The sequence below is a fragment of the Lepidochelys kempii genome, chromosome 3 (genome assembly GCF_965140285.1).
Source record: "Lepidochelys kempii isolate rLepKem1 chromosome 3, rLepKem1.hap1, whole genome shotgun sequence".
NCBI classification, from domain to species: domain Eukaryota; kingdom Metazoa; phylum Chordata; order Testudines; family Cheloniidae; genus Lepidochelys; species Lepidochelys kempii.
In genome coordinates, this window is record NC_136382.1 from 85832040 (window position 1) to 85845403 (window position 13364).

The window sequence follows — 13364 nt, forward strand, 5'->3', positions numbered from 1 at the left end:
AAAGCAAAATCCACAAAACGCATACCTTTGAATATAGGGTAGGAATTTGAAGTTGATTGCTAAAAAATTAAATATGCTGACATACATACAAGTATAGTAGAAGCTTTTAGGATGTTTACCAAGCCTAGCTATTTACAAATAAATCCAGTATTTTAGATATAGTTTAAAAGACAGACAGGATGCACATGAGAAAAAAACAGCAAGGAGTACTTGTGGCACCTTAGAGACTAACAAATTTATTTGAGCATAAGCTTTCGTGAGCTACAGCTCACTTCATCGGATGCATTCAGTTGAAAACACAGTAGGAAGATATATAGATATATATATATATACACACACACACACACACACACACACACACACAGAGAGAACATGAAAAAATGCGTGTTGCCATACCCACTATAACGAGAGTGATCAGTTAAGGTGAGCTATTATCAGCAGGAGAAAAAAAAAACTTTTGTAGTGATAATCAGGATGGCCCATTTCCTACAGTTGACAAGAAGGTGTGAGTAACAGTAGGGGGAAAAATAAGCATGGGGAAATAGTTTTACTTTGTGTAATGACCCATCCACTCCCAGTCTTTATTCAAGCCTAAGTTAATGGTGTCCAGTTTGCAAATTAATTCCAATTCAGCAGTTTCTCATTGGAGTCTGTTTTTGAAGTTTTTTTGTTGAAGAATTGCCACTTTTAGGTCTGTAATCGAGTGACCAGGGAGATTGAAGTGTTCTCCAACTGGCTTTTGAATGTTATAATTCTTGACATCTGATTTGTGTCCATTTATTCTTTTACGTAGAGAGTGTCCAGTTTGACAAATGTACATGGCAGAGGGGCATTGCTGGCACATGATGGCATATATCACATTGGTGGATGTGCAGGTGAATGAGCCTCTGATAGTGTGGCTGATGTTATTAGGTCCTATGATGGTGTCCCCTGAATGGATATGTAGACAGAGTTGGCAATGGGCTTCGTTGCAAGGATAGGTTCCTGGGTTAGTGTTTTTGTTGTGTGGTGTGTGGTTGCTGGTGAGTATTTCCTTCAGGTTGGGGGGGCTGTCTGTAAAAGGACTGGCCTGTCTCCCAAGATCTGTGAGAGTGATGGGTCGTCCTTCAGGATAGGTTGTAGATCCTTGATGATGCGCTGGAGAGGTTTTAGTTGGGGGCTGAAGGTGACGGCTAGTGGCGTTCTGTTACTTTCTTTGTTGGGCTTGTCCTGTAGTAGATGACTTCTGGCTCTGTCAATCTGTTTCTTCACTTCAACAGGTGGGTACTGTAGTTGTAAGAACGCTTAATAGAGATCTTGTAGGTGTTTGTCTCTGTCTGAGGGGTTGGAGCAAATGCGATTGTATCATAGAACTTGGCTGTAGACAATGGATCGTCTGGTGTGGTCTGCATGAAAGCTGGAGACATGTCAGTAAGTATAGTGGTCAGTAGGTTTCTGGTGTAGGATGGTGTTTATGTGACCATCGCGTATTAGCACTGTAGTGTCCAGGAAGTGGATCACTTGTGTGGACTGGTCCAGGCTGAGGTTGATGGTGGGACGGAAATTGTTGAAATTAGGGTGGAATTCCTCAAGGGCTTCTTTTGCATGGGTCCAGATGATGAAGATGTCATCAATGTAGTGCAAGAAGAGTAGGGGCGGTAGGGGACGAGAACTGAGGAAGTGTTGTTCTAAGTCAGCCATAAAAATGTTGGCATACTGTGGGGCCATGCGGGTACCCATAGTCGGAGAACACTTCAATCTCCCTGGTCACTCGAATACAAACCTAAAAGTGGCAATACTACAACAAAAAACCTTCAAAAATAGACGCCAACGAGAAACTGCTGAATTGGAATTAATTTGCAAACTGGACACCATTAACTTAGGCTTGAATAAAGACTGGGAGTGGATGGGTCATTACACAAAGTAAAACTATTTCCCCATGCTTATTTTTCCCCCTACTGTTACTCACACCTTCTTGTCAACTGTTGGAAATGGGCCAACGTGATCATCACCAGAAAAGATTTTTTTTTCTCCTGCTGATAATAGCTCACCTTAACTGATCACTCTCATTATAGTGGGTATGGCAACACCCATTTTTTCATTTTCTCTGCATATATATATATATATATATATATATATATATATATATATATATATATATATATATATATATATATATATATATATATATATATATATATCTTCCTACTGTATTTTCCAGTGTATGCATCCGATGAAGTGGGTTTTAGCCCACGAAATCTTATGCTCAAATAATTTGTTAGTCTCTAAGGTGCCACAAGTACTCCTCGTTCTTTTTGCTGATACAGACTAACACGGCTACCACTCTGAAACATGAGAAAAAAGGGCAACTATCCCCTATCAATGAACATAGCTGGGGTAAAACCATGACTGCATTTTACCAAAAATAAAGTCTATTTCTAGTAATACACCCTGAATAACGGTGCAATGCAAGCTGCAATGCAGGAACCAGAGTTTGCTACTCATACTTCGTCTCTCACCTAATTACCAGCCTAGCTGGGGTTGAGACTGTGCTAAAAGAAGCATTGTCAGCCCCTGATGAAGGAAGCACCAAATATTGCTTCATATGCACCCTTTCTGGTTAAAACAAAGAGAAGGGCACTGAAAGGTGAAGAAGCAGTGTTCGAATTCTCACTCCTTTGCTAAACAGAGTGTTGTGGCAACACATGGGGCTTTTAAAAACTGGAGAAGAGAAGGAATAGGGAGAAATTATGGAGGGCTTTCCTGAGGAAGGTTAGGAAACTGCATTTAAAAAGAATTAGGATGAGCATCTATACTTACCATAGCAAGGAGAAAACGTATGATCACGAAGCTGTAGTAGTCAAATGTGAATGCCACTGCCACACCAAATAAAAACTGACCAGTGCTTGTGAACCACATTATATACCGTCTTCCCACTCTGCACATTACAACAAAAACATCATCATTATTTATTATTAACCATGTTTATGATGAGAGTGCCTGAGGGCCAACCAAGAACACGGCCCCATTGTGCTAGGCACTGTACAAACACAGAGCTGTCTCTACCCCTAAGAGCTTATAATGGAGATAGATAAGACAGACACAAGGTGAGGGAAGGATAGAACAAACACACAGAGTGAACAATGGGGTGGCATGTGATAAATATTGTACTAAAAAGCAACTGCAACTTTGGAAATCTTACCAATAAGAATTATAGTAAATATGAAAAGTATCACTAGTGCTGTATTTAGGGCACTGCACTATCACAGTAGCCCCAGGTTTGATCTTAGCTCTGATATATTGTTCTCTAGGTGAGGGAAAAACTTTTATTTTTTCTGTACCTATCACTGTGACCAATATAAAAGTAGTACTGATGAAAGGGAACCCCACCCAACTTTCCATGACTGGAAGGAAGGTCTCCATAGAAAAGGGCACTTTGTATGTTCATATTGAGCTTTGCGTTTAACTTCCGCATCTGTAATTTGCCCTTTTACACAGATTCACTCCATTCTATTTCTCTCTTTCTTGGACATTTTATTTTAAGTAACAGCTACTTAACATGTTCCAGCACAGGTTAGCATGCAATAACTCATGCTATCTCAAAATATAACGTGGATTCCAATGAAAGGTTTTTTACCTTAATTCCTTCCAATTACATTAAGATAAAATATCTAATAAATGGTAATCAGATACTCCCCCAGAGTTCTCTGATTTCATAAGTGTACACACAAACTCATTACCAGGAATGCCCACACATGTTAAATGTCACATATACAATAAGTACATTAGCAGGGAAATAAAATTATGTGAAATTTTATCTTCTTATTATAAATATTACAAGTCAGGTCTTAAATTATGTGTCATTCCTCATTCTGAATCAAAGGTCTTTAACATAAAAGGAATCCTAAATTTGTTTGTCCAGTTTCCATATCATCTCAGATAGAAAACATGTTGATCTACCAGAACATGCTGTATATAAACAAATAACCAGAAGTCAACACCAATAAATTCAACTGAAGAGAAAACAAACTCTAACAGAAATAAAATCTATTTATGAATTAACTCTGTCCTATTTTGTTTAACAATGTTCATTAATATAGAGTATGTTTCAGGTGTCAACTAAATAATGAACAGGCCCTGTTTCATTTTTATTCTCTAACGTAGAGATGTATTATTTCTGTCTTCAGCAGCAGCAGCTTTTGGAGATTTGGGTTTGGGTTTGTACATGAATTTGGTACCACATTAAAATAATACTGGAATGTGAAGTCTTACAGAACAGATATAGCCCAGACAGCTGCTCTGCAAATTTCCCTACAATGCCCTGCCAATGTGCTTCAACCCTGACCTAGGACACGTCTACACAACAGACTTATGTTAGATCAATTTAGAGCCACCGCAGTAATGGTTCATGTCCACACTACCCTCCTTCTGGCAGTGGTGTGAGTCCTCACCAGTATCACTTCAACTGACTGAAGAGGGGCTGGGGTGGGGGGAGCCAGAGCTCTCAGCTCGGCTCACCTCCTCGCTCCCAGCCGGAGTGGGGGAGCCAGGCGAGCACAGCTCGGCTGCGACTGGTAAAACAGAGGCCTGGCTTTTTTGTCAATTTCATGGCTCCAGCATGGAGCCCTGAAATTGACAAGACAGCCAACAGCTGATGTAAGCATTGCAGTGTCTGCACAGACACTAAGTTTTCCTAACTACACCAACCTAAGCCCTATGCCTCTCATGGAGCTGGCATTATGATGTCAATTAGTAGGGCACTTACATAGGTGGGACAAGGCTATAATGTGCACACTGACATAATTAGGTCGATGTAAGCTGCCTTACATCTACCTATGTGGTGTAGACCAGGCCTCGGAAGAATGGAGGAGGTAGTTGTCTTCATGCCCATTCAATCCTTAATCTCTGTCAAGATTCTCAGCAGAGATGCTAATTAGAGCCAGCTGTGGTCATTCTTGTGCTGGGAACATCTGTTGACTGGAAGTTGGACTGAAATTACCAACTTATTTCCCACCAATCAAAAGCTGTCAGATAGTAACTTTCAGATGTAAAACTTTTAGTTGTAACTCCATAAAATACAATATGTTTATTCTCTTAAATGGATGTCTACAGCTTGAGCTAATCTAACTGAGAATTATGTGACTATAATGTCATTATCTGTGTCTGCATATTAACTGAAAATATTATAACTGATTTAAAAAGAGACACTGTCAGTTCAATTTAGGCTCTAAATTCAGGTTTTGTATTAAAGAAAGTTTTACAAAACCTTAGATTAAGAGAACAAATTCCATACTTTTATAAAATCCAACTGAAAAAATAAGATCTACTTTATGCATTTACATAATGTGTTTACAACTGAAATAGTTCAGCATTTTATTACTGCTGGAGGAAGTGAAACTGACAGGAAACTAAAGGGAAACTGATTGGTCTATTTTCTTTCTTCATGCAGACTGAAATGCAAAAAAAAGGTAAACCAATAATGGTGAAAAATACAGTAGATTTTTAGTTTTAGTAATACAGGACTGGATTCAAATCCTGAAGTCTTTGCAGCAGTCCCATAAAGTAGTAGTATTGACAGAGGTCAGGAAATCTGTTTTTTAAAAACTATATTTTTTTAACCTTACAGCATAGCTTTAACTGTTCATCATATCCATCATAAACATTTCTCTTTTTTATTATAAGATGAGGAGAATGGGTAGGGGGAAGAGGGAACCATTACCAGGGAAACTCACTTTGACTCTGATCCTGCAGAAAGCTCTGCTTAGGTACAAGGTTCCACCTATAGGGGGTAGCTTGCAGGATCAAAGCCTATATTTGATATAAAGCAGGGCATTTTAAAAAAAATTAATTTTCTATCAACAGTTTTTTAAATTTTCTGATAGAAAAACACAAATCATCTGTATCAGAGAAAAATAAATGTAAGCTCTGTTGAAGAACACATTTGTTAATAAAATGGCAATTAGATTAAACTTCTTTTAAATTAATATCTAATAGAAGAGCAAAGCATTTAGGCACATGCAGAGTTATTGCACTCTTAAACTACAGTATTAAGAGGATGGCACTGTACCTGTCAGCCATACCACCAAAAATCACTGCTCCAAACAGGACTCCAAACATGAATGTGGGCTGAGTTAATTTTGCAAGCCATTCTCGGTGACAGACCAAATCCCATTCTGTAACAATGGTGCTCTTCCATTTTGTGTGATCATAGATATAGCCATCAGAACAAGAAGAAACAGACTTGTTGCCACTATATTCATATGCAAGATACAAACTGTCCTCCCGCTTGGACCTGCTGCACTGATCAAGTTCCCAAATTTCTCCATTTTCCAGCTGGACCACAATGTAATTTTTTGCTGATGTCCACAGTGTCCAAATATCCTCTATTCTTGAACTAGAGGAATTGTTCAACAGTATACTAGTCACATTTCCAGGGACACTGCATAAAAATTTAGGAGTAACAGCCATGAATACGGAAGCCAAGTAATGAATGCCACATGAGATAGATTGAAAGACAGATGCAAAATAGACACATGCTTGGAATCTGTAATGAGAAAAAAAAAGTTTATAGGGAAAAATACCTGAGATTTCCATAGACAAAAGAAAAGGACAACTAAATAATTTTGGTGGCTAATATGAATCTAGTAATTTTTAAAAAATTTGTAAAAGGAGTCATAATTAGCTATCTAGTGGTTTGTTTTGTAGCGGTTCCTCTAAATTAATTAAATCCTGCAAGAGACCAAACACCAGCAGAGTGCCACACAAGTAATGTTCTCGGTTCCCAAGAAATATCAGAGTACACTTTTGTGATGGGTTCCCTCTGCGGTGCCACCTGAAACTGGGGTACCACTGATTCACCAGCCTGGGCTCCCTCTTACACGGTACTGCTGTGACAAGCTAACAAGCCCTCCAGGCTTCAGCCTGCACTTTCATCAGCATACATACAGGTAGGGACATACCCAGCTGCAGTTCCATGCAGGCAGGCTATTTGACCAGCCCCTGCATGGGAAGGCTTCAGCTAGGGCACCTCCCAGCTCCTCGGGCACACCCCCCCTCTGGAGTATAAACCCAAAATTATACCGTCTTGAGCTGCACAGGGAACAGTACAGCGTAAGATCACAAAATTCACTCCCTCCCCTCAATGTGGAGAGGAATATGCAACAGCTTCCTGCCCCTGAGTTATAATTTTCACACATTGGTTTAGATAAAGCAAAACAAATTTATTAACTACAAAAGCCACACACACACACACACACAGAGTCTGTCTGTCTCTCTCTCTCACACACACACAGAGTCTCTTTTGCACTCCCCTCCCAGCACATACTTGTATTATTGTTGTTGTTACTTCTTGGTACGTCCTGCAGTACACATATATTCTCTGTAATTTTATTCTTTCGAAGTGTTATTTTAGTGTTTTGACTATTCTATGCATTTCATAATTTTTATTTCTCTTACACTTAAATGTAATTCTCTGCGTAGTGAGTTCTAAAATGCTGAACCTGTCCTGGCTGCAGTAATTATCCTGATGGTAACTTTTAAAAAAATATATATTATATCTAGGTTTTTTGTCTCTATTCGTGGAGCACATAGGCACATACATCAGTTCACATAACAAAATTTATTCCACACATGGATGGAAAAAATTAGAGGGAACAGTGCCGACCACCTGACAAGTATGGTGATAGTGACTGTGAAATGCTCAGGGAGACTAGAGAGGCTATAAAAATAAAAATTTCATCTATCCCCATATTGACTGGGTATACATCACCTCAGGACAGGATGCAGAGATAAAGTTTCTTGATATCTTAAATGACTGCTTCTTAGAGAAGCTAGTCCTGGAACCCACAAGAGGAGGATAATTCTTGATTTAGTCCTAAGTGGAGCACAGGATCTGGTCCAAGAGGTGAATATAGTTGGACTGCTTGGTAATAGTGACCATAACATAATTAAATTTAATATCCCCGTGGTGGGGAAAACACCACAACAGCCCAACACTGTAGCATTTAATTTCAGAAAGGGGGACTACACAAAAATGAGGAAGTTACTTAAACAAAAATTAAAAAGTACAGTGCCAAAAGTGAAATCCCTGCAAGCTGCATGGAAACTTTTTAAAAATACCACAATAGAAGTTCAACTTAAATTTACACCCCAAATTAAAAAACAAAGTCAGAGAACCAAAAAAATGCCACCGTGGCTAAACAACAAATTAAAAAAGGCAAATTGAGACAAAAAGGCATCCTTTAAAAAGTGGAAGTTAAATTTGAGAGAGAAAATTAGAAATAAGCATAAATTCTGTAAGTGAAGTGTAAAAATATAATTAGGAAGGACAAAAAAGAATTTGAAGACGAGCTAGACAAAGACTCAAAAAGTAATAACAATTTTTTTTTAGTACATCAGAAGCAGGAAGCCTGCTAAACAACCAGTGGGGCCACTGGACAATTGAGATGCTAAAGAAGCACTCAAGGACGATAAGGCCATTGCGGAGATACTACATGAATTCTTTTCATTGGTCTTCATGGCTGAGGACGTGAGGGAGATTTCCAAACCTGAGCCACTCTTTTTAGGTGACAAATCTGAGAAACTGTCGCAGATTGAGGTGTCATTAGAGGAGGTTTGGGAACAAATTGATAAACTAAACAGTAATAAGTCACCAGAACCAGATGGTATTCACCCAAGAGTTCTGAAGGAACGCCAATGTGAAATTGCAGAACTACTTACTGAAGTCTATAACCTATCATTTAAATCAACGTCTGTTCCAAATGACTGGAGGATAGCTAATGTGATGCCAATTTTTAAAAAAGGCTCCAGAGGTGATCCCAGCAATTATAGGCCAGTAAGCGTGACTTCAGTACTAGGCAAAGTGGTTGAAACTATAGTAAAGAACAAAACTGTCAGACACATAGGTGAATATAATTTGTTGGGGAAGAGTCAACATGGGTTTTGTAAAGGGAAATCATGCCTTACCAATCTACTAGAATTCTTTGACAGGGGTCATCAAGCATGTGGACAAGGGGAATTCAGTGGATACAGTGTACTTAGATTTTCAGAAAGCTTTTGACAAGATTCCTCACCAAAGGCTCTTAAACAAAGTAAGCTATCATGGAATAAGTGGGAAGGTCCTCTCATGGATCGGTAACTGGTTAAAAGATAGGAAACAATGGGTAGGAATAAACTGTCAGTTTTCAGAATTGAGAAAGGTAAATAGTGGTGTCCCCAGCGGTCTGTGCCGGGACCAGTCCTATTCAACATATTCATAAATGATCTGGAAAAAAGGGGTAAACAGTGAGGTGGCAAAATTTGCAGATGATACAAAACTACTCAAGATAGTTAAGTCCAAAGCAGACTGTGAAGAGCTACAAAAGGATCTCACAAAACTGGGTGACTGGGCAACAAAATGGCAGATGACATTCAATGTTGATAAATGCAAAGTAATGCACTTTGGAAAACATAATCCCAACTATACATATAAAATGATGGGGTCTAAATTAGCTGTTACCACTCAAAAAAGAGATCTTGGAGTCATTGTGGATAGTTCTCTGAAAACATCCACTCAATGTGCAGCAGCGAAAAAAGTGAATGGAATGTTGGGAATCATTAAGACAGGGCTATATAATAAGACAGATAATATAATATTGCCTCTATATAAATCCATGGTACGCCCGCATCTTGAATACTGCATGCAGATGTGGCAGGGATAGTGTCTCTAGCCTCTCTTTGCCAGAAGATGGGAATGGGTGACGGAGGATGGATTACTTGATGATTACCTATTCTGTTCATTCCCCCTGGTCACCGTAGGGGAGAAGGAGCAGTGCAAGCTCAGATGAGAAATAATCACAGTAATAAAGATGTATATTCAGACATTGCAGAAGGCATCCAACAACTCATCGGGTATGGCCAAGATAAGCAGCAAAGCAAGGTGAAGGGTAAGGAACTCTGGCAGCCCTTTCAAAAAATAAGGGAGGCCAACAGAAAATCTGGAGCTGCCCCCAGACCTGCTGCTTTTATGTTGCACTGGATGCTGTATTTACTGAGGATCCCACAACCATCCTGCACATGAGAGTGGACACATCATAAGACCCAGAGGAGGGAACCTGGCAGTAGTCACTGACTACCCAATAACACCTTTTTAGGAAGTAATCCTGAAAGCTGCTGAGCTTCCCCAACTCTCACTGAACATGATGGGGCCTTAATGCATCACAGGAAGTACTTAGCATTTCACAGAATTGGGCCCTTAAATTGTATATCTGTAGTGTTAATTTCATAACATTGAATTGCAGCCATCAATGCCTCTGTCTTCACTGCAATAAAAGTTTCTTTTTACACTATAACTATCTCAAAGTAAAATTTTAGTGGAGACAAGACACAAGTAGTTTTCACCTCAATATAGCTAGTTGAGATCAACCCTCTTTCCTCTTCTTGACTAGCTTGACACTAAAAACTGGAATGCCTTGTCTCCTCTAGGATTTTACACTGAGATTGTTATCTTGATGTAAAAACACCTTTTTTTGCCATGAAGACATAGCTTATCTACATTACATATACTTCCTTATGGTCTATATTTCATTTGACTTTTTGCTAAGACTGCCAAAAAGGTTGTAAAAATGTTGGTATTATTTTGTACTCTGGGCACTTGTGCATCAGGAAATACACTGGGGCCACCAATTCCTACTATAAAGGCCTCTAAACCAGTGGTTCTCAACCAGGGGTACGTGTACTCCTGGGTACACAGAGGCCTTCCAGGGGGTAACTCATCTAGATAGTTGCCTAGTTTTACAACAGGCTACATGAAAAGAACTAGTGAAGTCAGTACAAACTAAAATTTCATACAGATAATGACTTTAAATGGTTCTATATACTATACATTGAAATATAAGTAAATTATTTATATGCCAATCAATTTATAATATGGTAAAAATGAGAAAGTAAGCAATTTTTCAATAATAATGTGCTGTAACACTTGTATTTCTATATCTGATTTTGTAAGCAAATAGTTCTTAAGTGAGGTGAAACCTGGGGGTATGCAAGACAATTCAGACTCCTGAAAGGGGTACAGTAGTTTGGAAAAGTTGAGAGCCACTTCTCTCAACAACCATTAGATGGTAAAAATATTGGGTGTTACCAATCTGGGGTAAATATAGACCAGCTGCCCAAATCTTAAAGTCTCTGGATCCCAACCTTACCAACCTCCTGATCTATCCACTATCCTGACTATGCAGACTCCACATTTGGGTTCTCCAAATAGATGATGATGATGATAATAATTATAAAAAGGATATAAAAATAATAAGTTGCATCCGATGAAGTGAGCTGTAGCTCACGAAAGTTCATGCTCAAATAAATTGGTTAGTCTCTAAGGTGCTACAAGTACTCCTTTTCTTTTTGAAAAAGGATACGATAGCAGAGTTGTTATTATTAAAACTGAAGTGGCTTGGATAATACATTGTGAAAATTCCCTTTCCACTTACAAGAATCAGTTGTATCCAGTTCTAATTTAAACTCTCGAAAGATTGAGGGAATGAAAAATGACACAAATTTCTATTTCAAGTAAATTTTTTATTGCTTTTTAAAGAGATGGGTGCTGTTTTACAGAATAAAAAGAAGAATGTGGAAAAGTTAAGGAACTGTAATTTATACAGTTGAAAGAAATAAGCAGAGGGGAAAATTTAATAGCACCATACATGGAAATGATAGTGAGGAAAGATTTATTCAAGGTTGCCCAAGGATGTATTACAAGAAGTTAATGGCCTCAAACTAAAGAAGGGGACATCAAGATTCGATATAATAAAACATTTTTTAACAGAGCAAGTTGACATTGGAGCAGTCTTTCAAGAAAGGTCACTGAAGTGCCATCACTGGAAATGTTCAGAAACTGATTAGATAACACTCTCAAAGGAAAGTTGGGGCAGAGATGAGTTATTGTTGGGATGATCTGGGGATGTGGGTGTGACAGTGTATCCCTATGTTCACCCCCATTTTAAGACTATGATAAATTGTGTACAAAGTAGACCTTCTAAGGTATCATCTAAAAACTCATGATTTCCTGAGATTTATTCTCCTGGTAAAATGTGTGTGGCAACATTGTATGTAAAGTTTCAGAGTAACAGCCGTGTTAGTCTGTATTCACAAAAAGAAAAGGAGGACTTGTGGCACCTTAGAGACTAACCAATTTATTTGAGCATAAGCTTTCGTGAGCTACAGCTTGAAGTGAGCTGTAGCTCACGAAGACTTATGCTCAAATAAACTGGTTAGTCTCTAAGGTGCCACAAGTACTCCTTTTCTTATTGTATGTAAAGTTATAAGATATTACTGTATGATGTTACTCAGACACAGTTCACATCTGGGGAAGCAGCCAAAAACCATTTCCTCAGAGACAAAGGCAAACTGACACCTCACAGGTGTCAACAAAATCAAATGGACTATTACCTGTTTAAATGGCTGTTCTTTGGCAAGAAAAAGGTGTGAGTGAGAAATTTACGTCTTGGCAAAGAAACAGCTGGAGGTTCCCATCCCCACATACTTTCTGTGATGTCTCCTGAACCCCAGCTGGAGATGATTCTCAAAGAAGTAGAAAATGTATAAGAATGGGGAACGGATCAACCCCAAGATATCTCTCCCTTCATCTCTACCCACAGCACTTGAAGGAAAAAGGAAGTATCATTGGACTGGGGAGAGATCCTGGCAGAAAGGAATTCAGCCAGTAAGAACATGCTAGAACAGTGGTCTCTTTTTACGCCCAAGATCACTTTTTGAATCTAAGGGCAACCCAGCATCTAACTCGCCCCTTCCTCGAGGCCCTGGCCCTTCCCCAAAGCTCCAACCACTCCATCCCCCACTCTCTCTGTCGCCTTCCCTCCCCCATCCTCACTCACTTTCACCGGGGTGGGCAGGGGTTTGGGGTTCAGGAGGGGGTGTGGGCTCTGGGCTGGGGCCGAGGGGTTCGCAGTGTGGGAAGGAGCCTGGGGCAATGGGTTGGGATGCAGGAAGGGAAGAGGGGTATAAGCTCTAGGAGAGAGTTTGTGTGCAGGAGGGGGTTAAAGGTGCTGGCTCTGGAAGGAGGTCAGGGCTGGGGCAGAGTGTTGGGGGGCAGGAGGGGGTACAGGGTGCTGGCTCTGGGAGGGGGGTCAGGGCTGGGGCTTGGGGTGCAAGAAGGGGCATGGGTGCTGGCTCTTGGAGGGGGCTCAGGGTGGGGTTTAGAGTGCAGGAGGGGGTATGGGGTGCTGGCTCTGGGAGGGGATCAGGGCTGAGGCAGGGGGTTGGGGTGCAGGAGGCGGTACAGGGTGCTCGCTCTGGGAGGAGGCTCAGGATGGGGCTTGGGGTGCAGGCTCTGGGAGAGGGCTCAGGGATGGGGGTTGGGGTGCAGCCTCCTGCCAAGCAGCACTTATGTT

General features: G+C 40.0%; 1 protein-coding gene across 3 annotated transcripts in view; it reads right to left on the reverse strand.

Moving 5' to 3' along the window:
• Positions 1–13364, reverse strand: part of SLC22A16 (solute carrier family 22 member 16) — a 67921-nt gene that overhangs the window by 21485 nt on the left and 33072 nt on the right. For all 3 annotated transcript variants that reach the window (XM_073337041.2, XM_073337044.2, XM_073337042.2), the window contains exons 2-3: positions 6047–6523; positions 2800–2917 (exon numbers count right to left, since the gene is read on the reverse strand). In XM_073337041.2, the coding sequence (XP_073193142.1) occupies positions 2800–2917; positions 6047–6523 (595 nt within the window). The remainder of the gene's footprint in view (positions 1–2799; positions 2918–6046; positions 6524–13364) is intronic.